The sequence below is a fragment of the Henckelia pumila genome, chromosome 4 (genome assembly GCF_033568475.1).
Source record: "Henckelia pumila isolate YLH828 chromosome 4, ASM3356847v2, whole genome shotgun sequence".
NCBI classification, from domain to species: domain Eukaryota; kingdom Viridiplantae; phylum Streptophyta; class Magnoliopsida; order Lamiales; family Gesneriaceae; genus Henckelia; species Henckelia pumila.
The window spans coordinates 14,276,298-14,302,965 of NC_133123.1; the positions used below are offsets into that span (position 1 = coordinate 14,276,298).

A 26,668-nucleotide genomic window follows, 5' to 3' on the forward strand; every position below is an offset into this window, starting at 1 on the left:
TTTGTGTAAGTTGCAGCTGGCTACATTTATAGATTGTGGTATGATTTTGGAAAAATATTGATAAAAGAGGATTTCAAAATTTTTGCGATGATGGCTTGGGTTGTATGGTCTAAATCTGGTAAAAGAACACATGCAGATGTGAAAAAAAGATAGTTGATCCATATTGATTGTGTGGTATCACTGTTGGATATTGCTTTTCGAAGTGCTAGCTAGAATTATGTGTACTGTCACGAATCCATTTAGGCATAGCAATTCAAACCAGGGGTGGAAGGCGCCATTGCTAGATCCGCTAAGTTGACGATGCGAGGTTTGATGGCTCTAGGAATTTGTACAACATAAGCGTAGTGATTCGAGATCATTTGGGTCGTTGGGTGCAAAGGCTAGTGGTCTAACAAATATTTGCATCTACTTGGATTCTCTACAGGTGGTTCAAACAGTAACTCAGCCAGTCAAATATCTTGGACTTGATGGTGCCAGTGACGTACCTAGGATTTTCAATCAGGAGGAGCGAATTCAACAAATTTAAAAAATTAATACAACACAATGTATATAAATGTCATGTATCATATGTTTTATTTAACACATATCGAGATTTCATAATTTGAAAATTCTGAATAATAGCCTCTCATTATCAACTGTCTCAAACACACATCGCTCAATATATGATGTCAAACAATCATTTAACAATATATCATCTCTCAACCTATTATGAATTGATTTTTTTTTATGATTTTCATTGGTGAAAACGTTGTATCTACAGTTATAACGGATATTAATAATGCTAAATTTAAAATTAAATCTATATATCAAATGATATAATTAATATTTATTTGATTAAATCATTTTTTTATAAGCAACCTCGCTAATTCCAGCAACTTTAGAGAACTAATTATCATTTCGCATGCATGTCAAAAAAAAAATTATCAAATCATTTCTAAGACTACATCATAGAGAAATCATGTATCATATGTTTTATCTAACACATATCGAGATTTCATAATTTGAAAATTCTGAATAATAACCTCTAATTATCAACTGTCTCAAACACACCTCGCTCAATATATGATATCAAACAATCATTTAACAATATATCATCTCCCAACCTATGATGAATTGATTTTTTTTTATGATTTTTATTGGTGAAAACGTTATATCTACAGTTATAATGGATATTAATAATGCTAAATTTAAAATTAAATCTATATATCAAAAGATATAATTGATGTTTATTTGATTAAATCATTTTTTTATAAGCAATTAATTCCAGCAACTTTAGAAAACTAATTACCATTTCACATGTAAAAAATAAAATTATCAAATCATTTCTAAGACTACATCAGAGAAAAATCATATGGATAAGACTGAGCAAACTTAAACAATTTTTCTTTATCACATTAAAGCCAAAAGGCTTTTCGTTTTGTTTTTTTTAAAAAATATGGAACAATACAAACTTAAAAAGCATAATGCCCAATTTATTATAGCCTAAATAAATTTATTCTTTTCTTATTCATTAAAAATCATCTTAATCAATGTACAATTAAATTAATATTTTATAGATATATTATACACATAGTACTAGTTATGTTTTTTTAAAAAAAATTCAAGGATGCGGTCTCACAATTAAATTTGCTTAAAGGATTGTTGAACCCTCGACTGTTACTCATGTTGAGCTTGTGGCGGTAGCAGTGGGTATTCAGGTCACCCAAGAGCACGAATTACAGCTCAATCAAATTATTTCAGATTCTCTTTTGGCAATGCAAACAGTCACGAGACCAAAATATGATCTTAGCTATGTTGGCACCCTTGCAATGGACATCATACGAGCTTTGATTGCTCAGAGCAGTCCTAAGATCTGTCACATTCGACGTTCATAGATCGACAAATAGAATTGCTCACTCCATTACTTCTTTTGTTATTTTTTCCCCTTATTTTTCTTGAGAGAGTGCAAATTTTCTTTTTTGATTGATTGATCTTATAATAAAAAGCCTTAGTTAAGTTCAATAAAATTACAAGAGTTTCAATTTTTTTTAAAAAAACTATTGTGTTTTTCGATGGGGTTATATAACTAAGTTATGATTTGTTTCCGTTGTTAATCGATGATTATGTTTAATCAAGTTTATGATGCACACCATATGAGTTAATTGTGTTAGATTAGATATCTTGTAAGCCAAACTATTGGCCAATCATCTTATGACTTCGTATAACAAATAAAATTTATTTTAATATAATTTACATTATTTTTCTGGCATTTACTTTGTCTTATTATCTATGTTTGCAAGCTGCATTATGAAGTCATTGAATGTATTATAGTAAATAAAATACGAGATCATATATGTGATGACGATTACATTAATATTTTATAAATACATATGAGGTCGTATTAAAAAATTGAGGTTAGCTTACATCAATACTTTATAAAACCTAGAAAAGCGAAAAATCTTGTGTGAAAATAATAGCATTAAAAAAGAAGCTGTGTTTACAAATATAAGATTTAAAATTCTTACAAATGAGATAAATATGTCGAGTTTTCATGACATATTTATGAGTCTTCCTCGTAGAATTAAGTCATGTTAAAAACTGACGGGAATTTTCCATAAAAGTAAAAAAGAAAAAAAGAAAAAAAAGAAGAAGGGTTAAAGTAGGTGTGAAGCATAGTTGGAGGGCCGAAATGAAATTAACAGAAAATAGGAAATCTATAATTCATCGATGTTGATCATTGGGGTGGGATTCCGCTGCTCTCTACCCTCGATCCCAGATTCATCCAATATCCTGCCGGCTTCAACTCGGACTCACACACATACATACAAACAGAGGCTGCGAGTGGGCATAAGAAGAGTTGATTTATACACATATTAGCAGCGATGGTGAGCAAAACAGAGGAGGAACAACTGAATAGATTGGAAAACCAAGTAGACAATGGAGGAGGAGGCGCGTGGGAGTACCTCTGCCTCCTCAGAAAGCTCAAGCTCCGCCGTTCTGATAAAGTCGTGAAGCATGGCGTCCCCATTCTTAACGACCACAAGAAGAGATCTGCTCTTGGCCCTGAAGGTGGATATATATTAAAAATTCAAGAGTTTTGGTTATTTGGGTTTTGGTTATTTTTTTTCTTAATTTTTCTGACCAATTTGAGGCCTGCTTGAAGGTTTATAATGTTTTTTATTTACTTCAAGTCGATGTTATTACGAGAATTGGAAAAAAAAACTGAAATGGGTTTCTGATCGTCGATCATAATCTTGATTATCATGTTACTGCAGCTTCTATTAAGAAACAAATATGACATCTTTCCATGGTTTTGAAGTAGGGGTTGGATGTGTGAGCAGTTGGAATTATCGTTCTCATGAAATTTACTGTTTGACACACCCTCTTGCTTGTTCTTTCGGGAAATGTTTATATCTGTGATGCTGTGTGTGCAATGGATATTGTATCATTAACTTTTATGTGGTGTAATGTCAATGAACGATGATACTCTTACAACAAGCAAAGTTCATGATTTTCCAGATCTTGTTAAGTGGAGGTTGATTTCTTTTGTTAGTGTACTATCACATAAGTACTCTATTTGCTATGTAGTAGCTGGAGTAGTTTGAAAAATGCTCTTGCTCAAATGTTTTTTTTAAAAAAATGGTTGCCTTATTGTTATTTTTTTGGCAAAGATTAAACTAAGGTTAAAAATTGGGAAGGTTAGATTTCACAATCATGGTCAAACAAAGGTCATTTTGTTAAATATTTTCTAGAATATTTATTAAGTTTTATTCTTTAACTCTAATATTAACATAAACACTCACATCTTGTTGTAGAAACTAAACAAGAAATTGTTGTCTAGAGATTTGTGACACATACAAGATATAAATCATGTATTGTAAAGTTTGTTTCCTGTGGTCCTGCAATAAAATTTTTTCACATGTTGATGTTGAGGAAAGATGAGGATTCACTTCGCGTCTGAGATTTTTATTATTGGAATGTGCTAATCCTCCCATTTCTTGTGTTGTTCAAAATATTTATGTTTTGTTCAAATAGCAGTAATACTTTACTTTCAGTTATTTTTGTTTGCTCAAGCATGCTTCTTGACTAATAATCCGATCAAAGAAAGTTATAACTGAAGTCTCTTTTCAATCAAAACTTGAAAGTTGAAGTAAATTTTACTGGCTCTTGTGATTCATTCCTGACGTGCTGGAGCACTCATTTTTACAAATTCTCAACTCCTTATTTAATATTTGATGTGATAATGCTAACTAGGATTCGTGTTGCGTAGGAGATGGTTTCGTAATTGTATCTCTTGTGCTATATATCTTTTGATTAATACCTTTTCCTTTTTTTTCCTCTCTTTTAAATGATGTAGAATGGACTTTATACGAGCAAGTATGCATTGCAGCCCTGGACTGCCATCTGCTTGATTTGTCAAAGGTATATCTTTTTTCACCTGTAGTACTGGACATATTTTTGCATGCAAACCATTAAATACAGGAGTTTATGCGATGCTCTTGGCTTCTTTTTTTTTTTTCTTGTTATTACATGCAATTTTTTCCTTTTGGACTTTTTGCTGTCGCGGAGTTATGATTGCTATTTCTTACTTCTAAGCTTCTATAAGCGTGCTTGGGATATCAGTTAAAGAGCTCAGAATCCAAAATGTACGGTCTCTCAAGGGATCAAATATCTTTATGGAATAACCTTTTTTTAAAAAATATTCGCTAAGTATTGAAGTATATACCCTTGTGCGAGTATGGATTTCATCATTTAGTTTTATTCAATTGTTATTTGTGTCGCTAGAGAAGATCTTGCCTCTCTTCAAGGAAAATATAGGAATATGCAGGGGGCTAACGGTGGAAATTTAGTCTTTTCTTTTTGCATTGTGGATTGTGGTGCCACTGACTAACTTATTTTCATAAACTTAATAGTTTCTAGATTGCGATTTTCTTGGAAATTCTCGTCACAACATATTGACTTATATTTTGACTTTGAATATGTGATTTCACTTCATATAAACTAGAATTAAGAGGCTCGTGGGGCTTCTCTAATGGCATGTATTTTTTGTTTTAGCTTGTAAACTGTACTTACTTGGGTTCTGAAACATGGACTTTTGTATTTGATGTGTTATTTACTTTTGGAACTCTTATAGTTCTTGAGCATGAACTTGATGTGCTTATCTATATATTTTGTGGCAGGAGTGTATAAAGGTCTTAAAGAAAAAGTTTCCCGGGAGTAGAAGGGTTGGTGAGTTGAATTAATTTTCAGATAATATATGCTTCTATGTGTTTCTAGGAGTTGGATGGTCTTCCATAATCTTGCTCACAGCGGCTTATTTTTCATATATAACCATTGCTTGTGCTATTCCACTGCGATAAAAGGCAAGAATTTGTATTATTTCAAGCTGTTTCTATCGCTAAATTTTTCTTCTATATCACATGCCCTTGGATTGAATGAAGGAATGAACTATCTCCCCCCTCTCTCTTCCATTCTTTTTCTGTGTTAGTTTAGAGAATGAGTGTATTCAATAAGTTTAGTTCTATTCCCTTCAAATGTTTTTTGTTTTCCAAGGCAAAGGGAACTCTTTTCGTTTCCCCTGGTAATTCCAAGTGACATACGAGGTTTGTCAAATCCCTCTCCAGTTTAAGGATTTGAATAATCATTTGCTTCCCTCCTTCCTATCAAAGGGAATGGACATCTAATCTGTCGTTGGTTTTATTATCATTTCTTTTGGACATTGGGTCAAATAGCATATGAATTGATTGCTCATAATCTCTTGAGCATCATGCCACATCAACTTGCAATGCCCAGGTTGTATGCTTGTGTATCTGAGCGAAGGGTTATGTTATTGTATCAATATTGCTAATAAAATTGGATGGAGCTACTAATTAGTGGTTCTCCATGCTATTTTCTGAATATGTACTTTCCAATATTCCTTTTCAGCTTTAAACCATCCCCCATTCTCCACCTAGTTCAATTTAAAAGAACTGTTACAGATTCTTTGTCAACTTTTAGGGAGATGAAAAGTGAAGTAATTGTGTGCAGGGTGCACTAGCAGCTTTTTACTTTAGTATAGTAGCTGCTAAATTTTTTTCCTATCATGCTTTCTAAAATTTCAATATGCATTTGAGTGTAAAAATTAAAATTTTATTTTGTTTCAAATCGACCCTTTTCTGACTTATTTTGCACTTGCAGGTAGGCTGGAAGCAATGTTTCTTGAAGCCAAGGGGTTATGGTCAGAGGCCGAAGAGGCGTACACGAGTCTGTTAGAAGATAATCAATTCGATCAGGTTGGTGAAGAAACTCTTACTTATTGGATAATTTTTTTTAAGTGATTAAGTTCCTTTATCGTTGTAGAAAATATTTGTTTTCTTTGTTGTGGTTTTGAAAGGAACTGTGCATGCATGAATGTTCATGGTTCTGATGATTTAAGTATTCAGGTAGTACACAAGAGGAGGGTAGCAATGGCGAAGGCACAAGGCAATCTTTCTGGGGCAATTGAGTTGCTCAACAAGTATCTTGAAATGTAAGTAAGATGCCATGTTTTTCGTTCTTGATTAATCGAAAATGTTCTCAAATTGTATAATGGAGAGTTTTGACCATTTTCCAGATTCATGGCAGATCATGAGGCATGGAGGGAACTTGCTGAAATATACGTCTCTCTACAAATGTAAGTCTATTTGTTCCATTTTTTTAATTCTCAAGATAGGAGTGAATGTATGGAGGGTATCTTGTCCCGAAGACAAATTGCTATGCTCTAGTTTGTGTAGCTGAAATATACATCTCTCTATGATCGTAAGTATTTTTTTTCACATTTTCTGTTCCTGAGGTAGTACTTTGATGTAGTGAGGGGAATCTTGTCCTTCAGAGAAATTGCTAAATTCTATCTGTTGTTTAAGTTCCTTTTTCTCTCCTTACATTTTAGGTATAAGCAAGCTGCCTTCTGCTACGAGGAAGTTATCTTAGCTCAGCCAACAGTTCCATTGTATCACCTTGCATACGCTGATGTAAGTAACTTTCTGGAGATTTTTCTTTTCACTCTGAAATAGAGTTCGAGATTTAGAAGCATCAAAATGACTGACACTATAGAGAGAAAACAGTGACATCATCGAGAGCATCTTTTCTGCGATGCTGCTTTCAGGATTAAGAAATGCAGGCTTGACCGAGCTATAAATACTTGGCTTAATTTGAAAAAAAGAAAAAGAAAAAAAAGGGGCGAGGTAGAAACCTTCTCTTCGTATATATGAAAAACCAACAGTTTCCTAATACCCAGATTACATGATCAAGACACGTTGAAAATAACTGATACTGTAACTAGATGAATTTAATTGGTAAACTGAAACAATATTTTTAAGGGCTAAGTTTAATTAGTTGTTCTCCTGAAGCATGAAGAAATATATCCTAATTGGGTCACAACGGAAGATGGCAAGATTATTTCATTCACAATTGAGTTTTTATGGGTCCGATTGAGTTATATTTATTGCAAGTGTTGTTGTGCCTACTGATGTGTCTATTTAATCGTCCACAATATAAACTGAAACCGATGGCTGAAAGGTGAGTAGCTGATTTAAAGGAGGTTGACCCCTAGTCATCCCTCCAGGCTAAAAACTGGAATGAATATCTACAGAACCTCAATTTACGTCACTTTTGGGGTGGCAATAGTATTTTGTTGGATGCAGTCAGGATGTCCATTCTTTAAAAAATTTCACGTGGCTTGATTTTATTTTAAATTTCTTCTGACCATGTTCCATAAATACTTATCTGAGGCTGGCAAAGGTCACTTCTGGATATTTCAAGTGTTATAGTTGGTGCAAACTTTTTGTATTTTCGATTTATATATAATTTTTGTATGTGGTATGACTGTGATAATGGAATCAGTTGTTTCTTGTATCTTTCTGGCTCAATTAGGTGCTTTATACAATTGGTGGACTTGAAAACCTTCAAGCAGCAAAGAAATATTATGCAGCTACCATTGATTTAACTGGTGGCAAGAACGTTCGAGCTCTTTTTGGCATATGCCTGGTTAGACTCTCTCTTCCGCGTCCTTAAAAAATATATATATAAAGAAACATAGCACAAATAATTGAGTTCATTCCACAGGGCCCACACTTTCCTTATGTACTGTATAGGTCATGTAACTCATTGTTCTCTTGGTCTGATGCATCATTTAGTCCTCTGCGTCTTAACATTCATTATGAAATTGGTGTGATTATTATGAAATTGCTATTTTAAGTTATCTTTTGAATTAGAATAAAGGCCATTTTTTCTTAAAAATTACTAATAATTCCGTACACTAATTTATTTAACATGTAAATGGTTTGTAAATATATTTGAGTGAAGAGCATCAAACCCCACGAATACTAAACTTACCCTCTCTAAAGAAAAAGTACCATAAAAGCATTTACAGTCTACATATGTTACTTTGAGCAAAAGCGAATCTATGATAATATGCAACTGTTTTGTTCTAAAAAACTATGTAATCTTTACAAGTTGTTTTAAGTTAAATAATTAAAATTTAGTTTTAGAAATAAATGACAATGGTGGTTAGTATGTGATATTTGATTGATACAAGTAATAACAAAATTGCAATCTCTCTTTATTATTCCTCAAACACTATCAAGCAATCTTCACTCGAGTCTCGAAATATGTTGTCTTGAATGCAATTTTATACATTCTTCTTTTTATTGTCTGTGTAACGGCATGTAATATATAGTTTTAGGAGTTAATCTGCCTTACAAAGTTTTAGTACCGCTCTTTCTTGTAAGTTGCCATGACATGCAACTGAAAAAATAAGGTGGTTGTTTTCAGTGTGCTTCTGCCATTGGGCAGCTGGCAAAAGGGCGTAACAAGGAGGATAAAGAGAGCTTGGAACTGCAAGCCCTCTCAGCTGTTGCATTGGAGAAAGATTACAAACAGAAATCGCCTACCAAACTTTCGCTTGTCAGTTCTTGTTTGAGAACTTTGAAAGTGCCATTATGATGTCCTCTCCAATCTTTCAGGACGATTGATGTTGCTGGAATAAGAAACTCCCCTCTGAGAGACTTGAAGGCACATTATAATTATGTATTCGATGCTTTGGCTCGATCACTGTTGGTTGAAACGTCGAGCTCCTATTCGAGACACGTGTAAGATACACGGGTTTATTTACCTATTCAGTTTGTTAGGGATGATATATTTTTTCAACTAGACTTCATGATTGGAGTTGCCACATCATATGTTCCAAGGCTGAGGTTTTAGTTATAAGATTTTCCTGGAGCTCGGTCCTAGTAATTTATTTTACCGAACTTGAAGCTTGGATACAATTTTATTTGAATCTATGCTGATAATCTTTTTTTTTTCTTTTTTTTTAAATTACTAAATTAGTATTAGAAATGGTATATTTTAGTACAACACTAGGGGTGGAGGGTTTTGATCCTCCACCACCCTCCCTCTTCTATTGGGGTGGCTCATGAGATTGCACCAAAGAGGGGTTTGGCACACTGTTTATACTTTTGACGCCATATGTTGTGCTCTCTTTGATATTTGTTTTGTCCACAATCACATAAATAGATGGATTCATTGTCGCGGGTGACAGCCGTTGTACGAGCCTCCCGCCGGGGGCCCTCGTGCCAGAATATTTGATTGATACAATCATTTAGTCGGAATTGGGGAACATCTTTAAAACCATATCATCTTCGGTTGATTCTTGCAAGTCTGTATCAATCACTAACCAACAAAACTTAGCTCAGCTTGTTTTAGATGATATAGAGTACTCCAAGGTTTGGTTCGAATTTGGATTGACAACATGCAAGCAAAAAAATAAGGGAAATTTGAGTCCGTATGTGGTGATATTTCAGGCAACTAACTGTCTTCAGATGTGTTCTGGGTATTAGAGCATCCACGACCCCACCCCATTATAACACCCACCGTCTTATAAAGAAGATGAAGTGCACTGCCACATAGTGATTATAACAACATATCTCTTTTACTCACATTTATTTTAACATTAATCTTTACTATTTTATGATAGTTGAGTAGGTTAGAGTTGAGTAGGTTAGAGTAACTGTTGGTTTGAGGACACCAACTTTCTTTTCCATTTTACCCTCTCTTCACATTCTACCTTAATAATTCTTACACATCAATCCTCACTCTCACAACTTCGCAATTACGTGAGTCATAATCACTCAATCCATAACCTCCCCACTATCCCACTAAATCCCCCACTTATTCAATTTTTAAAAATAACTTTTATTTTACACACGCATAGCGTGTGCATTTTTTTACTAGTACTTATTATTTATGTGTCTCACAGTCCACTCAATCATCTTAAAATTATTTCATATTAAATAAATACATTTTAAATATGTTTTAAAATATTTAAATTATTTTTTAAAATAATAATCTTAATTTTTAAAAAATAATTTTATTGTTTTTAAAAAATAATATTAAGATTTTTAAATATATTTATTAAATAAATTAGATGCTTGTGAGAAATACCACAACAAAAGTTCTTTTTGACAAGTATTTAAAAATCGTTTTTGCGGTGTTATATTACTGAAAAACTTTTAAAATACGTGGACGATATTTTTAAATGTTTTTGAAAAATATTTTTTAAAAAATGTCCTCTCCAAGTATAAGGTTTTAAAAAATAATAGAGAAATATTTGTTTGATGATTTTACACTGATTAAACGAAAATTAAATTGTATTTATATATTTATTGTCCAAATATCTTGTTAATTATTTTTAACTATATAATCAATTTTAAAAAAATAGTTGTCCAAATACTTTTTCAGCTTTAAATCATTTTTTTTAGAAATAGTTGTCCAAAAATATATTTATTTTATTCTTAAAATCAACTTGTAATTTTTTTTACAAAAAACATTTTTATAAAAACAATTTATAAGTTCTTGTCCAAAGAAACCGTATTTTCCTAAGATTCTTTAAAGAGTCTTGAAATATGATGTAGTGGTTGAAGGAGTCTGGGAAAGAAAATGAAAATGAGATATATTACCATTTAGTTTTAATTCTGTAGACAAAAATCGTTTCCAGAAAATGGAACCAAATATGCTGCCATCTCATCTTCGGAGGAAAATTGGAATAACTAAAGAGTTGATGCAATAATGAAACTATACACTATTAACATTGAGATCAGAAAGCTCCTGCAGTTCACAATTTAAAAGCACAGGCCATTATCACACCCCTGTTCTTGTAAGAATAGATTACCAACTCACTGGAACTTATAATCACAACACATTACACACGTATCTTTCAGAAATCTACTTAAGAAATGAAGAAAACTTTTAATACTCAACATCAGCCAGTCTCCAGAGAAGCACAAAGAACAAAAAAGAATTCGTGACATACACATCCTAAACGATGGCCTTAGAAAATTTCCATGGGATGTACAAGCACTCCATCGTCGGACCAACTTACCTCCTTCGTGTTCGATTCTTTACCAATTAGTTGAAGAGGCTCGTCTAAGGGCGGCGGAGTCTGAAGAGATAAACAGTAATCAACTTTTGTTCACAGCTACTATCATGGAGTGTGTTTGGACATAGACAGGATTTCAAAAAGTTTTTTTTGTCAAAAAAGGTATGTATGCATGTAATATAAATGCTTGCCATTTCCAATTTCTAAATGCTTTTAAAAAACTGAAATCAAGAGGTCAGAAAATATAATTTTCATTATTTCAAATTCAGCCTCTCTTTTGGAAAAAAGAGAAGCGTGATTCAAGGATTGCATGCAAACAACAAAATTATACATACTTTTGGTTTAAGCTAATAGCTTATATATCTGAACTCATCCATGATAGTAAAAGCCAAAGTGGCGAGGCTTTACCATGCAGCGAATAAGAGGCCAATCTATTCCGTGGAAGAAAGGATGACTCTTGATCTCATTTGCACCACTACTTGATCCTAAACGGCTGCCTGGATCTCGATTTAACAATGCATGAATCAATTGCCTTCCTGCAAGACTCACCTGCAATTATTTTTCCTATTTACTTTGACTTCGAGAACTGCGTACGAATTTGCATGCGAATACAAGTCATTTGACTCTCATATATATGAGACTTTCTGGCACCAGCAATTCAAAATCCAGATGACCGTCACGATTTTGTTCCTTCTATCGTATTATAATTACTTTTTGGTCATGAAATTGTGGCTTTGAAACATATCAAGTTTTAAGCAGGAACTAATCCAACAACAGGCAATAGGGTGATTTTCGTCTCTGGAATGAGATTTTTTTTAAAAAAAATAAAATAAAATTGCAACTATAAATTTTTCTCAAATATAAATATCCCATCTAAAATCCATCGAGTCGCACCTGGCGAATTTCAGCACTCTAATCTAATTTCCTGGGAAAGACTGACTCGAAAAGAGAGAAAATACTTCTAAAACAAGCATTGTTGTCATCAACATTTCTCATTTTTTTTGGTGGAGCTGTCCATTTCCCTAAATTTTTTCCCAACACTTACTGATGCAATGTACAAAAGATTAGGAGATGGCTTCCTAAGACCTAAAATGCACTGTCTGCAAAATTCAAACAAAAATTCACCAATTTTACTACCATAACCACCTATAAATCATTAGACCTCCAAGAACCCAAGAGTTACTTGAACCTGCTCAATTGTCATGCTTAGTACAGTATATAGTATTACCGGAATACTACTTGGGAAAGTTAGGTCTTTGTGCAAGATGTTGGCAAATGTTTTCTGCCTATTCTTTCCTCTGAATGGTGTACGCCCATAAAGCATTTCATAGAGCAAAATACCTGAATGCCAAAAATATTTTATAAGGTCATAAATAAGCACAAGCTAAGTCTTCTTATTAACCATTACAGAAGGGAAACGAACTTCTTTCAAACTTTTATAAAATTAAGTCCAAACTCCAAATGGTTCCAATAACATAATGAAGCAACATAGAAATTTTCAAGAAAAATAGGAACATTTCTTTATAGGAGGTCAACTAATTTGGAAAACTTATCCAACAGAATAATTTTTTTAATGGCACAACACCATAGTATACGATATATTGACAAATTCTATAAAAAAAATCCAAATAGGATGCAAAAACTGGAGGAAAATAATGGAGATGGTGAGAACGGAGAGCCAGAAAATATCAGAAAGATCAACCAATGACCTTGGCCATAGATAAATACAGAAGATAACTTGCTGAGCTGATTTTTGTGGGACGTATTAAAGAACAAAAACTCACATTTTCTTGAAAAATTGTTTAACTTTAAATGCTTATAAATTTATATACTCAATTCCTGCTGTCCTCTGTGGAAACTCTACAGGTTTTCAAACTGAAGCACAGACATACACTGAGAAAAACCATTTTTTCCAAGACGAGATATCAGAAAATGTTTTATTTTCACCAAAAGTACCAGTTAATAGTGCACAGACGCAGCTTCTTTACACATAAGGATCATGTTTATCCGTCCAAAAATAAAGTTACTGTCATCAATAGTTAATAATCACATTAAATTGACAAGGTTAGCATATCTTTTTATCTTCAATCAGAATGAAGATTGTGTGAAAGGGTGGTTGTGACATTGTTCCAAAAGACTTTCTCATCTATCTGTAACTGTGAATAAATAATTTAGAAATCATTAATTTCATATTCTTACCAAGGGTCCACCAATCTATAGCACCACTATGACCTAAGCCTGTAATGATTTCCTGCAATCAAGTGAACATCAGAATGAGTATTGAGATTGGAAGCACAGTAAATGCTTTCCATGATATTGATTATCAATATTTTGAATCAAATGACTGAGAACTTTATGAAACCAAAAACTTGTTAACAGAAGGGGAAAAATACTTTCAAGAAAATTTGTCAAACGTTAAAAAAAAATGAAAACTTAACATCTCTGGAGAAAGGAAGACTATTCACAAAGCAAGGCAGATTGACAAAATTAAAATCTTGTAACTGCTATTGTCTACAGGTTAAGACAAATCATCCAAATGAGATGTGATCAGATGCATTATAATAGGACGTACATGAAAATTGGATAGTGTTTATATATTTTTGTATAAAATCATAAAGAACCCTAATCGCACAATGCCATATTGTGATCTCATACTCAATGATCATCAAAAACATGTCAAAACGTAAACTAACTTCAAGTTCATGACTAGGAAGTCCTAATGAATTGCACATTTCATCCCTTGTTTGGTTCCAGAGAATATGATCAACGCCCTACCTATGTTTTTCAAAAGGAAAAAGGATATGTATGCCTATAAAACAAATAAATTGAGGCTTCTTACAAAGTAAATCTTTACACATTACACACCATTCTACTTATAAACTTATAAAATTGAATATCTAGAACTAGAGAAGTGGCTCATTGATCAGATAGAATTTGAATCTTTAAGACGTTGCAGTTACTATTTCACCTAAATAATGAACAGGAGTACTTATACTATATGGAAGCTCCGGATCTTATTGATGAATATATATTTTATAATATTGCTCGAAATGTAAAAATCAATTTGGGTAATTCGATCAAATCGAAATCTTTGATGCCAGTTGATGTCATCTTTTTTTTGAAGATAGTTAATGTAATCTTTAGAAGGTAACTACTATGGGAAATAACATTAACTAGCCATCAATTATGAAAATTTTCTGAGCATGCCAATGAACTAAAGATAATGAACTGATAAAATCAGAACACGGAAAAAGCCCATATACCGGAGCAATGTATTCTTCGGTTCCAACAAAAGAATTAGATTGAGTACTTGGTTCCGCAAAAAAAATTGGAGGAGGTTGATTCCTAGAGCTTCTCTTCTTCAGGGCAGGATGCTTTATGACCTGGAAATAGTGAGACATTTAGTACAAATTAACTTAAATCGATTTTAGAATTTAATAGGAACAGGGTTCGTGAGATAAAGAACAAACTATAAAAGTAAATGTCTATCCTCATACTGTGCATTTGGAGAGTGGTTATGATCACATGACAAAAGGTCTACATGTTTCTCATTTTAAATATCTTGGGTTTTACCTTGTATAACCCCATGCTCAACTACAAAAGATAAAAACTATAAACTGGTATTATTATGATTATGATTATTATTATTATTATTATTATTATTATTATTATTTTATTATTTTATTTTATACTTTCCTTCAGAATGAAATTTACTTGACAGACCGATGAAGATTCAAATGCAATCGAAGGTTTGCGAGAAACTCAAATCAGTTCCGGATCAGTGGAGAATTTTTAGTGTGTTACAAAATGTAAACTTGTAGTCATAACTAATCAGAAAAGTAATTTCTGAAAAAATAAGCAATTCTCAATCATCCAAGAGAAACTAATGCTAGTAGTATGCATACTTGAGGTTTGCATGTTGTCTTAAATGATAGATCGAAGTCAGCTAATGCAATGTGTCCATCCTTCTGAAGAAGAAGATTTTCTGGTTTCAAATCCCGATAAAGTATACCTGCAATGGTCCGCATAGGACAATCAAATGAATATCTACAATCAATGTTCAAGCAGAAACATCACATGCCCCTGAACTAACATGTTCTATACCAGCCACTGGAACCGGGTAAAAGTATCTTCCATTTTTGTTAATGGTAATAGAGTGTGACAAAGTCTTCAAATGTAAAACAGTATATATTTGATAAATAAGAATGTGATCCGACATAAAAAGCATAGAAGAACTGAAAGATAGGAGGTGACAGGACTAAAGAAATTGAACTAAGCAGAAACATATACTCTATGAACACCACTTGAAAGATGGGACGTAGCAAGACTCTAGGACCTGGACGGGTTCTCGCATACATGGTTCACACAACTTCATCCAAAGAACAAATCGTATTTATAAATTTGTTAACAACATGAGATACCTAAACAGTGAAGATATTCCAAGCCAATGACGACCTCTGCTGCATAAAACCTGGAGAATTTTATATACAACTTTCAGCATCCTTTAACTCGCATCAAAATCCTTTCAATGTTCTAATATACATGTGTCTTACATGCTAATAAATTTCTGAGAGAGTGTCTTGGCAAATTTCTACTCATTATAACCTATGGTAGCTCTATAAGATAGACAGCGTATGCAAGCCAATCTATCAGCAGTATTATAGCAGTATGCAATTCCATAGGGCCAAATACATATTGATCTCTTTCCATTAAACAACCACAAAGAAATCTGAATTTTTCAATAAGACATGAATGAAGTTGCAATTTATTTCTATGCATGTTTGTGCCAAACATGTTAAAGAATTTCAGCCATTATCCGTAAATTTCGAACTAAGCATTTAATCAACTACCTGGCTGAGTCCTCGTTTAAGATTTTCAAAGGTTGTTTGTCGAGTAGTGCAAATAACTCTCCTCCGGGATAAAAATCTGTTATCAAACAAACATGTGTAGGTGTCTGGACAGAAATATATATCATGTTAGAATGTATAGAATATCAGAAAAATTATGAGCAAAATCAAATTAAAGAGATAGGGTGAAGCACAAGGCATGTTACAGAGATAATATATTCAGCTAGCACAAATTACAAAAAAGTCCAACGAGTTAGTTTGAAACAGTTAGCCGCATCTGTTTATATAATAACATTGCACAGCTTGATGGAACCCTGAGTACTTTGCCTGCTTTTGATTCTTGAGAAACTAAAGAACCTCCAAAGAAGCTACTTAAAATAGTCAAGAATGAATTTATAATTTGAGGATAAGCAAAAAATGTAAGTGTTTTTCCACATATCTGATATAATTCTCCAACATATGCTAGAAATGAGCTCAAACTGGCACGTGTTAGCTTGGCAGTATTTGATTTACAACACGGCATACTCTAGTATGCATCGAAGGCTAAGCAATATTTTACAAAATGCGAATTTTTTATATGTATATCTGAAGTCGTTGCAATCAGCTGACTGAACTCTTGATTCATGATTGAGAGGCCATGAATGTATTTTGATCCTCTTAACAAGACTGGACAGACACTGGACCCATACCGTCTGGGACTTTTTAGAATTCTAGATACTCCCTAAATCTGTGGAGAGCAAGAATTTTTGGCTCTGTTCAGTTTCAGTATAGGAAAATCATTTTCTCTGCGTTTTACTTTTTCATAAACAAAATTTATTTTCGATTCAATTTTTCACTATTTTCGAAGACAACTCCATATTAGTTTGTATCCCAACCCAAAACACCATATTTTAAAATTTTAAGTACCCCACGAGCTACCAAAGGATTGAATAAGCCAGTTTATGGTTTCACTTCTAAAGTTTAAAGCGTTTCATTTTTAAAATAACACAAAATATGCATCACATTTCCCAACACAATTTTCAAAATCGTGTTTTTACAAACAAATGTCGGAGATGAAGCCAAAAGATACCTTTGAATTCTTACATTTCACACACTTTTGTTGTTTGTGCCTACATCACTTTACGAATCTAATAAACATTATCAATCAAGTTTCTAGAAAAGAGAACCTGAAAAGAGGTGTACAAAGTGGGAAGAAATGGATGATCCAAGAGTGAGATAATTTCTCTTTCAATGCATGCTCGATGAACCTGCACAAATTTAAGACCACCAGTCCAGTTTGATCGTAATTACAAATAAAAAAAAGGATCATCCCCTTCTGTGGACATTAAATTAACTGTTCATCCATTATGTGTATTTGTCTTGATCATAACAAATTCATTTCTGGAACATCGTCGCTGTTGCCATCAAATCTAACAAAAACACTAACTTTTGATTTAGTTCCTAAAAATTTCATTCTTAATTGGATATTTTGATTTTTTTCTAGCAAGGTTACTAGATTTCAAGTTTCATATTATCTTGTTACTTTTGTGGGTTTTTAAGTTTTTAGACTATATTGTACAACCTTTGAAGTGATGCTTTACACTATTTTGCACAAAATCATTAACTAAATTAAATCAGATAGCAAGATAATACTGCGAGAACCCAAGGCCCCATAACCTTACCTTATTACGATTAAGCATCATGGATTTATCCATTGCCTTCATAGCAAATAGTTGACCACTACCTATTAGTTCCACCAAATGAACACTACAAAAAAACATTTGTGCTTGCATAAGTGAAGAATTCAATTGAAGCCATCACTGAGAGGTCAGGTACCTTCTCAAGGAAGACATCATAACACACTTTTGAAAATTTACTTGTTTTCAGAAAATAATAATTTATAATGAAAGGACAAGGTGCACTAATGAACAAAAAAAAAAAAAAAAACCATGCGAACTAGAAAAAAATAACATAATTCATTAATTCCCCCATGCAAAAATAAATTAATTATAGAAGACAATTGGAGAAACAACCTTTGTTTTCAAGAACTATTTCTAGTGAATACGTTATATGCTTTCCTTTTGTTCCATTTTCATCACATAAATAAGACCCCTCGAACATGTATACTTGAGCTTGATCATGAGCTCAATAAGCTCATCCTCGAGTTAATCTTGACAAGCTCATGAGTAGGATGACACACCTTCCACCTCGACAATGGAAATGAATACACATGTAAATGACACAGCTAATTTGTGACTAACTTTGGTACCAGATTTTTTTTATAAAAAAAAACTAGGAAGCAAAAATATTTCTCAAAAAGGGCACCCAAGACCAACTTAATGGAAATATATGGGGTTTTGCACTCTACGGATCTTGAACCTTCAACTCCTAGCTCTGATATCATGTCGAAACTGCTCCTCCAAAAGTTTGATTTCATGGGTTGCAGCAGATCAATACGTTTATAACTTTAACAAAAATAATTTTCATTTTTCTGATTTACATGGACACACAGCTGCAAGTATGGGTATGAATGCTCCTCGGTATGGTTAAAATACGAACTTATCATATTTTAAAAGAATCCCACATAAGTTAAATGTTTGATCACCTCAAGTAGGACTTTTCTATGTACTGCTCAGCTAACAGGTAATAAGAAGGAAATCCATGAGACAAACGAACAATCCAAGAAGCAAATAGGTCAGCCAGGGAGAGAAGGAAAGTGTGTGTGAGGAAGGGTTATCGTACTCTGATCACGTCGACAACCGCATCAAGTGGGCTTACTGAAATTATTACCATAAATAACAAAATGCAAATTCCTACTCATTTAGAGACTTCCATAGGATACTTAGGTGGTCAAATTTACTTATCATTTGGTACTACCTATGAATATGCCTACTAAATTTGCTAACATGAATGGCAAAATGCAAATTCCTAGGCAACAAGGATGATAAGATACACACAATATCACATAAGTATGTCATGCATAACAAAAAGCCAACACTTAAACAACCAAGATATAAGCTACATGAGCCCTCGTAACATTGATGAGTCGCAACCTCATAAGGAGAATCATAAAATATCAAAGTGTAATTGATCAAAACTGGCTCTATTCATGATTAAGAAAACAGTTTATAAATCAATTTCACATGTATCACCTTCCAGTGTCTCCACATCCCAAAGGACGTATAGGTTTGAAGTGATTCAATCCAATAGTTTCACCTGATTCAGTGATCTACGAAAATGAAAAGTAGATGTAAGAGACTTGTTAACAGACAAAAAAATAATATATAACTGCAATTTTACCTAAGTAACTCAACTTTTAAGCTTCATTCCTCACAAACTTGGCAAGGCAGAATATTTGGTCCGATTATAATTTGCTTTAGTTCGAGAAATTTCCTCAATTATATGTACACTTTATCATTTCACCTAACATATAGAGTTGGTAATTGTTTTTGACATTCATAAGAGAATAAGAACTAGTTATTTGGTCATATGACAGTGAAGTTCAAAGTTTGTGATAGCGGAGTCCAATTACAGCCGCACTCCCATTAGATATTTCATAAGTTGGTCATGTATTCTTCCAGAGGGTTTAGTTGTACAAAAACCCACCGACGTGTATGGATACTAATTTATGGGCATTCATTATCTGGTCTTCGGCTCATGCATGAAAGGTGACGAAATATAATATTTTTGTCACCAACTTCCAACATTATAAACGTTTGGGATAGTGATATTCTAACTCTTCACATTGCATCCTGAAGAAAACATCTCCAGATTTGCTTGAATTCAGGTTCACATTTTTATACCTTTCTTATCAATGTCCATTCAACGCTGTCCTTTTTATGGGGCTTTGGAAGTACAGGTTGAGAATGTATAGCCCACAGGTCTTCTGGTCTCTGAAATTGACACAAGATATTTTGCATCAGCAAGAAAGAGAACGAGACAGCGCCTTTTCATAGCATCTAGTCAACAATCTTAATATCCCAACATGAATATGCTTCTCGCTATATTAAAAGCTTTATTTTCCACGTATTCACATTAAAATGCATTAAACATGAAGGAATATGAATATGAAGCTTATCACTGGAGGCATTTCAAGGATAGAGAGAAAGGAATACCTTACCAAGTTGGCATCAGGAAGTTCTCGAACAGCTTCATCAACATTTTCTGCTGTAGCTTTGACCTGGTAAAGAAAATTCAACCAATGATAATTAACTTGAACATGAGGAACTAAATTGAAATATAACAAAAGATTAATCAAAGAACATAAGAGTAAAGTTAAATGATAATTCTATAATACAAAACTTATGCTTGATATATCATTCGCATGCCAAAGTGACAGAATAGGTCAATCAACATCGCCTCTACTATTCTATTTGGCACACTTGATTTGGGAAATCAAGATGTTAGAGTACCTAAAAGTACTTACATTACATTACACTTTGTGTTTCAGTTCCAAGACTGAAAATTTGTAAAGTCTGTTTCACCCCTCTCCTACGTATTCGTAGTTTAATGGCACCATTTTTATAGTATGATCAAGGAGAAGGTGCTAAGTTTAGGTAGATTTTCGAAAGAGTTTTAATCTACTATATTTGGATAACATAATCAGAGTGTAGATTAGTTCGAGCATGCTGCCTTATCTTCAAGGAGAATGAAACTTAAATTACAGCGACGGATATACCAACTTAGCACCCTGTTGCTCAGTTCCCTCCGAGAGGCGGTTCTTCAAGGGTACCACGTGATCACTTCCATCTAGTTGGACACCAATAAAATATTGCAGTTCACCCTGTCATGCCAAGAAATATCAAGGAAACAAATCTTGGTGTGATTGAGTTAATTTCTCAACTGTAGATCACAAGAAAACTTGATTAAAATGGAAATCCCACCTTCTGATCACGCATGGGTTGCAAATGAAATAAATTCCAGAATTTCTTCCCTGAAATTTTTTAATTATTAATAAATGACAAGTTTAAGGTGAGAATTTATGAAGAATAAGATGTGTAGTTGAGTCTATTTAATAATCGCGAGAGGCAAACGAACCATATTTTGTATAATTAATCAACTGAACTGTAACATCCCTTTGGTCCCTGATGGCATCTCTTATCTTAGAAACAGTTGCTTGGTCAGTTTCAGGTCCCTGAAGAAACCTGAAACACATTTTTTAACAACATTAGGAAATCTGGAAGTGATTTAGACATAATGAAACAGAAAAGCATAACTCCTATAGATGGAAAGTTCGCAGAATACACAGTCAGAATGTCAATAAGTTTAGAAAACCATTCTGCCTTCTACGTCATTCCATATAAAAAAACATGGATGAATAGCAAGATGAATGAATTTCATTTAAATCTGTAGTTGAGGAACACGGTAAGGAGGACCACAAAAAATATACCTTAACATATGACTATCTTGCTCAATCTATGGTTACATTTCATCAATAAAAGCTAGCTCACTTAATCCAGTGATCCAAATTACAAGCTGAGGAACACAGTAGGAAGGAGGCACACAAAATATATATAGTTACATATGACTATCTTGGTCAATCTATGGTTACATTTCATCATTGCTCACTTAATCCAGTGATCCAAATCACAAGTTCCTAATGACGTGGAATCACGCGGAATGTCATACTAACTTTCAAACACCAGCAATGCATGATTTATATTAATACCTGCAATTCCTTCCCAAAATTTCTTCACGTGGATATTCTGTCAATTCAAGGAAGCTATCTGATGCAAATATCTGCAAGTTAAGAACTGTATCATAATATTATTCTGCAGTGCATCTTCAAATATTAATATTTCAAACAAGAAAACAAAGAAAAGAATTTTATCTAGAAACTGAAGAGTGATTGACTGCATGGGATTTTGAATTTTCACAAGGCAGATAACTTTATAGTTAGAGAACAATGTGACTATAATGAAGACAATTCATGCACTATTACAACTATGTAGTTGATCTCACGATTGGGTTATCAGGAAGCCTAGGATCCGTTATCACAAAATTCTTTTCAATGCGTTCTAAGGTTGTTGCTAGGTCAATGCCTTGACGTATATCCCTTTCTCTTTCAGTTCGTTCCCAACTGTCTCTCCGTTCTTCGTCTGTCGTCATCAGGATCTCTGGTTCAATAACTTGTGGATATTCATTGCTATCATGGCGTACAGACCTACTTTTGAACCTGCAGAAAATACGCAATAGTTTAATAGAATCGAATGATCCAATCCAGATATCAAATCCGGCCATCCTACAGTTCCAGTGGTAGGTTACCGAGTTAACATCATTCAAACAGATTCTGGGAGTAGGTTACCAGAGATAATTGAATCAAACCATCCTACTGTTTCGGATGAAGGTTACCAAGTTACCATCATTCAAACAGACCCATAAAAAGCCATGCCTATTTTTCACAAAATGGAAGGTTCATCATCTTCAAATAAGAAATAGCCCCCTTATTTCGATAAAAAACAAGGGTTCTCAGACAAAATACATTTATAAAACTTGAGTGGATAGAAAGATTAGTCATAACAACTTGTATTACTCACTGAAGCTTAAAGTTTCAGGTTATCATATGATTCAGTAGTTGTCGAGATTCCAGCTTTTAAGTTTGAAAGTCTTGAGCAAAGGGTATTTAATTGTCTTGTGTTACTCGCAATCCCATTTCGCTACCATCTCCACTTATGTATTCCACATGCTTGATGTCCATTGTCTCTAGGTACTTTTTGTCATATTTCCGGTATTAATGAAAATATTTCTGGAAAAGTATTTTCAACGTTGAATTGGAGAACTTCTACTAAGTTTTGTTTTCGGAAGAAACATTTTCTATCAAAAGATGTCGTGTCGTACCATGTCATAATACGTTAGATATAGTTATTTAACATTATCAATTTGAAAAGATTATTTATGGACTTAGAATACAATATAATAATAAAACTAGTTTCAGGAGTGACAAAAGTTTTAAATTAACAAATAATGATTGTACTGGGGGTTTTGAAAGTGACGTGAATGTATCTTTGGAAAAAGAAATGGAAATAATGTGTTTGGAAATATTTCCAAGAAATCAAAATATTTTCCAGAAATATAAACAAAAAATAATCTCTTTCTTCCTTCACGTCATATCTGCACTAAGAAACTGCAATAGCAAATTATAGGAGAAAAGTTGAAACGTGGGGAGAGAGAGAACAGGACTCACCCTATAAGTGAAAAGCGTACAGATTTTCTGGACTTTTGGCTTGGGTCTGAGCGAAAATCTGAACGATGTGACTTACTTCTTGTATCTAGGCGAGGGGTTTGTCTCGCGGGTGTACCTTTATTATCCAACAATTCTGCTAGCCCAGCATGTTCACTCTTAGTCATGGTATCATGACTCTCAGGTGTTATGTGGGATTTTGGATGCCTAAGGGTTTGTACCACCTCAGTGATAGAACCTAAAGCCTCTTCCTTTTGACGAGCTGAAGCAAGTCAATCAAGTCAGATTCCAAACGAGAGTTGGTTATGAGCAGGAATAGGCTCAGTTGGTGTACTTACCATCATAACGAATCAGTGACCTTGGCAATCCATTGGGCCGTAATGCTTTATCGTTCACCCCTTCTGTGTACTTGCTGACTTCAACCTGCATTCTGCCGACAAGCACAATATGTATGTATATGCATATATCAGACCGGGAGTAATTGTTCACATGAGTATAAGAAAACGCTGAGTCTTGGCAAATTATATGTTAAGTTGATATATAACACTCACTTCATATCTTGTGAAATAAAAATTAAAAGAAACAACTTCAGGGGATGATATCAGGCAATAAGAACATTCGAACAGACAAGGAAAATGGATAATGGTTACAAAATTTATGATCATTAGCTTCACCCCCATTTACATAAACCAAAAAAAAAAAAAAAAACTTGAAGCAGAACTTAGAATTGGATAATGACGAACGTGGAATTAGTATTGAAAATGACTATTCTTTGCTCTACTTGATATAAAGTCAATTGATTTGTATTCAAATTTCAAAATACCTTCCAGGCGTAAATCATGGGCATGTTTCTATATGCCGATGTAGTTTTTTATTACCATTTGTATGAACTTTATGCATATGGAAAGAAATTAAATTTTCCACTTCAATAATGTCAAATGTTCAAATATCTTTATGTTCATCAGACCCATGCAAAAAAAATAACACAATTTCATCAACATCACAGTAAGATGACATAATGGAAAGTAAATTACGAATATCAGATATCAATCAGTAGGATGGTAACAACTCACAACCTCAATGATTTTACAAATGTTTTGAGACGTAAGACTTTCGGATTATACGTCATGCCTGATTTCAAGCAGAATTTAATAATCTTTCGCTCGTTTTTAACTCAACATTTCTGAAAGGTAGGTTGTGCATTGAGGCTCAAATGAAATCACAGTATTCATACTTTCTATTGTCGGATGACCAGATCCGGTATTAAAATGAATTAGTGACTATCAGGATTCCACTTGTACAAGCAAAGAGATGAAAAGCTACCCAATAAATTGTACGGTTTTTCCTGCATTGTCTTTGATTGGAGTGACTGTGAGCATATTCCAGAAAGGAGTGCCATCCTTCTTATAGTTTAGAAGTCTCCCACAATAGCTTGTTCCTGTTCTTGTCGCATTCCTTATTTTTGCCACCTCATTCTGGTCTGTATCAGGTCCCTGCAAGAAACGGCTAAAACAAAGAACAAATAACCATCCCCAACCACTTCACAAAGATCCATTGTATTATGGATCTAAAATTTCGAAATGGCTCCATTTGCCACATTGGAACACCTTTGATAAACTTAAACAAAAAATATCCTGGATCAGCTAATACTCACCAATTCCTTCCAATGACCTCTTTTGAGGAATAACCAGTCATAGTGAAAAAGCCACTACTAGCATAGAGTATGGGGCAGTCAGGCTTGGTAGCATCGGAGACAACGAACGTCTGCTGTAGTGTTGCCAAAGCATCTTTTATCTCCTGAGAGACCCTCGGGAGTCCGGATCCAACCATAGATTCCTCGGATGACCTAGTTGATCCAACTGAAAGTCTTTTTACTGAACCCTTGCCTCCTCCAACTGCTGCTGCTGAATCATTAGCTGTGCTTGTTTCAGCTATAGAAGAATCTGTTGCAGTTCTTTCCTTCATGCTGCTGTCTAACTGAAATTCCATCAAACTATTGTCTGTTTGATCTCCAAACTTTTCCCCATGCAGTGAAGGTACTTGCACGCCACGATCCTCATTCATAGTACCAGCAGAGAATCCGAGATTATGAATCACGGATGGTTTTAACACACCAAATTCCCTCTATTATTCTGACAAAATCAGAAGTAACTCACGCCAACCATCACAAAATGAGCTCCCGCTTATCTTTCTGTTCCAACAGAATCAATTGCTTTATATATCATAGAATAAACAACAGAAGCACTAACCAAAACAAACAAACAAGAAAACAATAACATATAAGCTGATCCACATATTCTAAAACCAACAACCTTGCTAATGACACTAAAAGAAACACTACCCAGAAACAACATAATCAATAAATCATCTTCTCATCTCACTTCAAAGGAGTCAAACCAATGTGACATGTACCAAAGCTAACTCCTATACATGATCAATACTGTCAGCCCAAATAAAACTAAACCAATTATTCTCAAATAGATGAGTCAGGAATCAGGATACTAAAATTAATGAACGCAACTGAAAAGGGTCCAAGAATCACCCAAAACGGAAACAAAAAAATACTTTGACAACCTGGGTTGTACTGGGTGGCACTGCAAGCGTTGAGCAAAGTCGTTTCTTGTGTTTGTGTGAGCTTAAAGGATAAGTGGGAGGATAATGTATTTGAGAATGCATTGCAGCCTCAAATACGTAATATAAAAACGTGGACACCATATCAAACACTTGTGTGTTGAAATATAATCACACAAAAAAACCTCTGAGTTGGCGCTCTCTTTTCTGCCCCCCGTCTTCTTGCTTCTTTTTGTTTGGTCGTTCGTTTGAGACGAAAATGGGTACAAAGAGGTGTCCCTTTTAAGGAAAATGGACCACAGGAACCAGTGTTAGTTAACCAGCAAGCACACTGCACACCCCAGTAATTTGTGGTCACAGTTTTTTTTAACATAATTAAAAATGATTATTTTTAAAAATATTTAAGTGATTTATTTTTGTTTTTAGAATATTATTAATATTAATTACCATTAACAAATTATTTAACTGTTTCTATAATTTAGTAAAATAGGTTCTTAAATATTATGTCATCCATTGAAATGACCAAGACAATTATTTAAATGATCGATGCTTAATATTATTGTATCAATAATATAGATGTAGAAATATCAACTATAACGGTTTATAAACTCAGGGTGCGTATGGTTGGAAAGATGGGATAATCGAGAGATTGATAATTTAGTTGATATGTAATGGATAATTTAAATAATATTTGAATAGTTATGTGTTTCGTTTGAATGA

General features: G+C 33.7%; 2 protein-coding genes across 2 annotated transcripts; one reads left to right on the forward strand and one right to left on the reverse strand.

The window, feature by feature from the left end:
• Positions 1 to 2,711: 2,711 nt before the first annotated feature.
• On the forward strand, positions 2,712 to 9,274 carry LOC140863786 (uncharacterized). Its single transcript, XM_073267439.1, has 9 exons — positions 2,712 to 3,048; positions 4,337 to 4,401; positions 5,160 to 5,208; positions 6,157 to 6,251; positions 6,402 to 6,487; positions 6,572 to 6,631; positions 6,887 to 6,968; positions 7,870 to 7,983; positions 8,770 to 9,274. The coding sequence occupies exons 1-9, from the start codon at positions 2,862 to 2,864 to the stop codon at positions 8,938 to 8,940; spliced, it is 909 nt and encodes a 302-aa protein (XP_073123540.1). The 5' UTR covers positions 2,712 to 2,861; the 3' UTR covers positions 8,941 to 9,274.
• A 1,802-nt stretch (positions 9,275 to 11,076) lies between these two features.
• LOC140866961 (phototropin-2) lies at positions 11,077 to 26,177 on the reverse strand. Its single transcript, XM_073272028.1, has 23 exons — positions 25,952 to 26,177; positions 25,032 to 25,568; positions 24,701 to 24,883; positions 23,716 to 23,807; positions 23,381 to 23,639; positions 22,159 to 22,372; positions 21,866 to 21,936; positions 21,235 to 21,341; positions 21,081 to 21,130; positions 20,876 to 20,980; positions 20,318 to 20,377; positions 20,001 to 20,090; positions 19,350 to 19,426; positions 17,880 to 17,964; positions 17,385 to 17,465; positions 16,222 to 16,325; positions 15,793 to 15,842; positions 15,277 to 15,383; positions 14,635 to 14,754; positions 13,571 to 13,622; positions 12,600 to 12,712; positions 11,780 to 11,920; positions 11,077 to 11,434 (listed from the first exon to the last, which is right to left on the reverse strand). Exons 2-23 carry the CDS (start codon positions 25,439 to 25,441, stop codon positions 11,324 to 11,326), a joined length of 2,682 nt encoding a protein of 893 aa, XP_073128129.1. The 5' UTR covers positions 25,442 to 25,568; positions 25,952 to 26,177; the 3' UTR covers positions 11,077 to 11,323.
• Between the last annotated feature and the right edge of the window lie 491 nt (positions 26,178 to 26,668).

Bases quoted from the DNA above. Each gene is read 5' to 3' on its own strand.
- LOC140863786 (XM_073267439.1), top strand. From the start codon at position 2,862: ATGGTGAGCAAAACAGAGGAGGAACAACTGAATAGATTGGAAAACCAA. The intron at 6,488-6,571 runs GTAAGTAAGATG...ACCATTTTCCAG, and splicing joins CTCAACAAGTATCTTGAAAT to ATTCATGGCAGATCATGAGG. The intron at 6,632-6,886 runs GTAAGTCTATTT...CTTACATTTTAG, and splicing joins ATATACGTCTCTCTACAAAT to GTATAAGCAAGCTGCCTTCT.
- LOC140866961 (XM_073272028.1), bottom strand. From the start codon at position 25,441: ATGAATGAGGATCGTGGCGTGCAAGTACCTTCACTGCATGGGGAAAAG. The intron at 23,808-24,700 runs GTAGCTTTTCAT...GCTTGTCGGCAG, and splicing joins AAAACCGTACAATTTATTGG to AATGCAGGTTGAAGTCAGCA. The intron at 20,981-21,080 runs GTGGGATTTCCA...TTGGCATGACAG, and splicing joins AACCCATGCGTGATCAGAAG to GGTGAACTGCAATATTTTAT.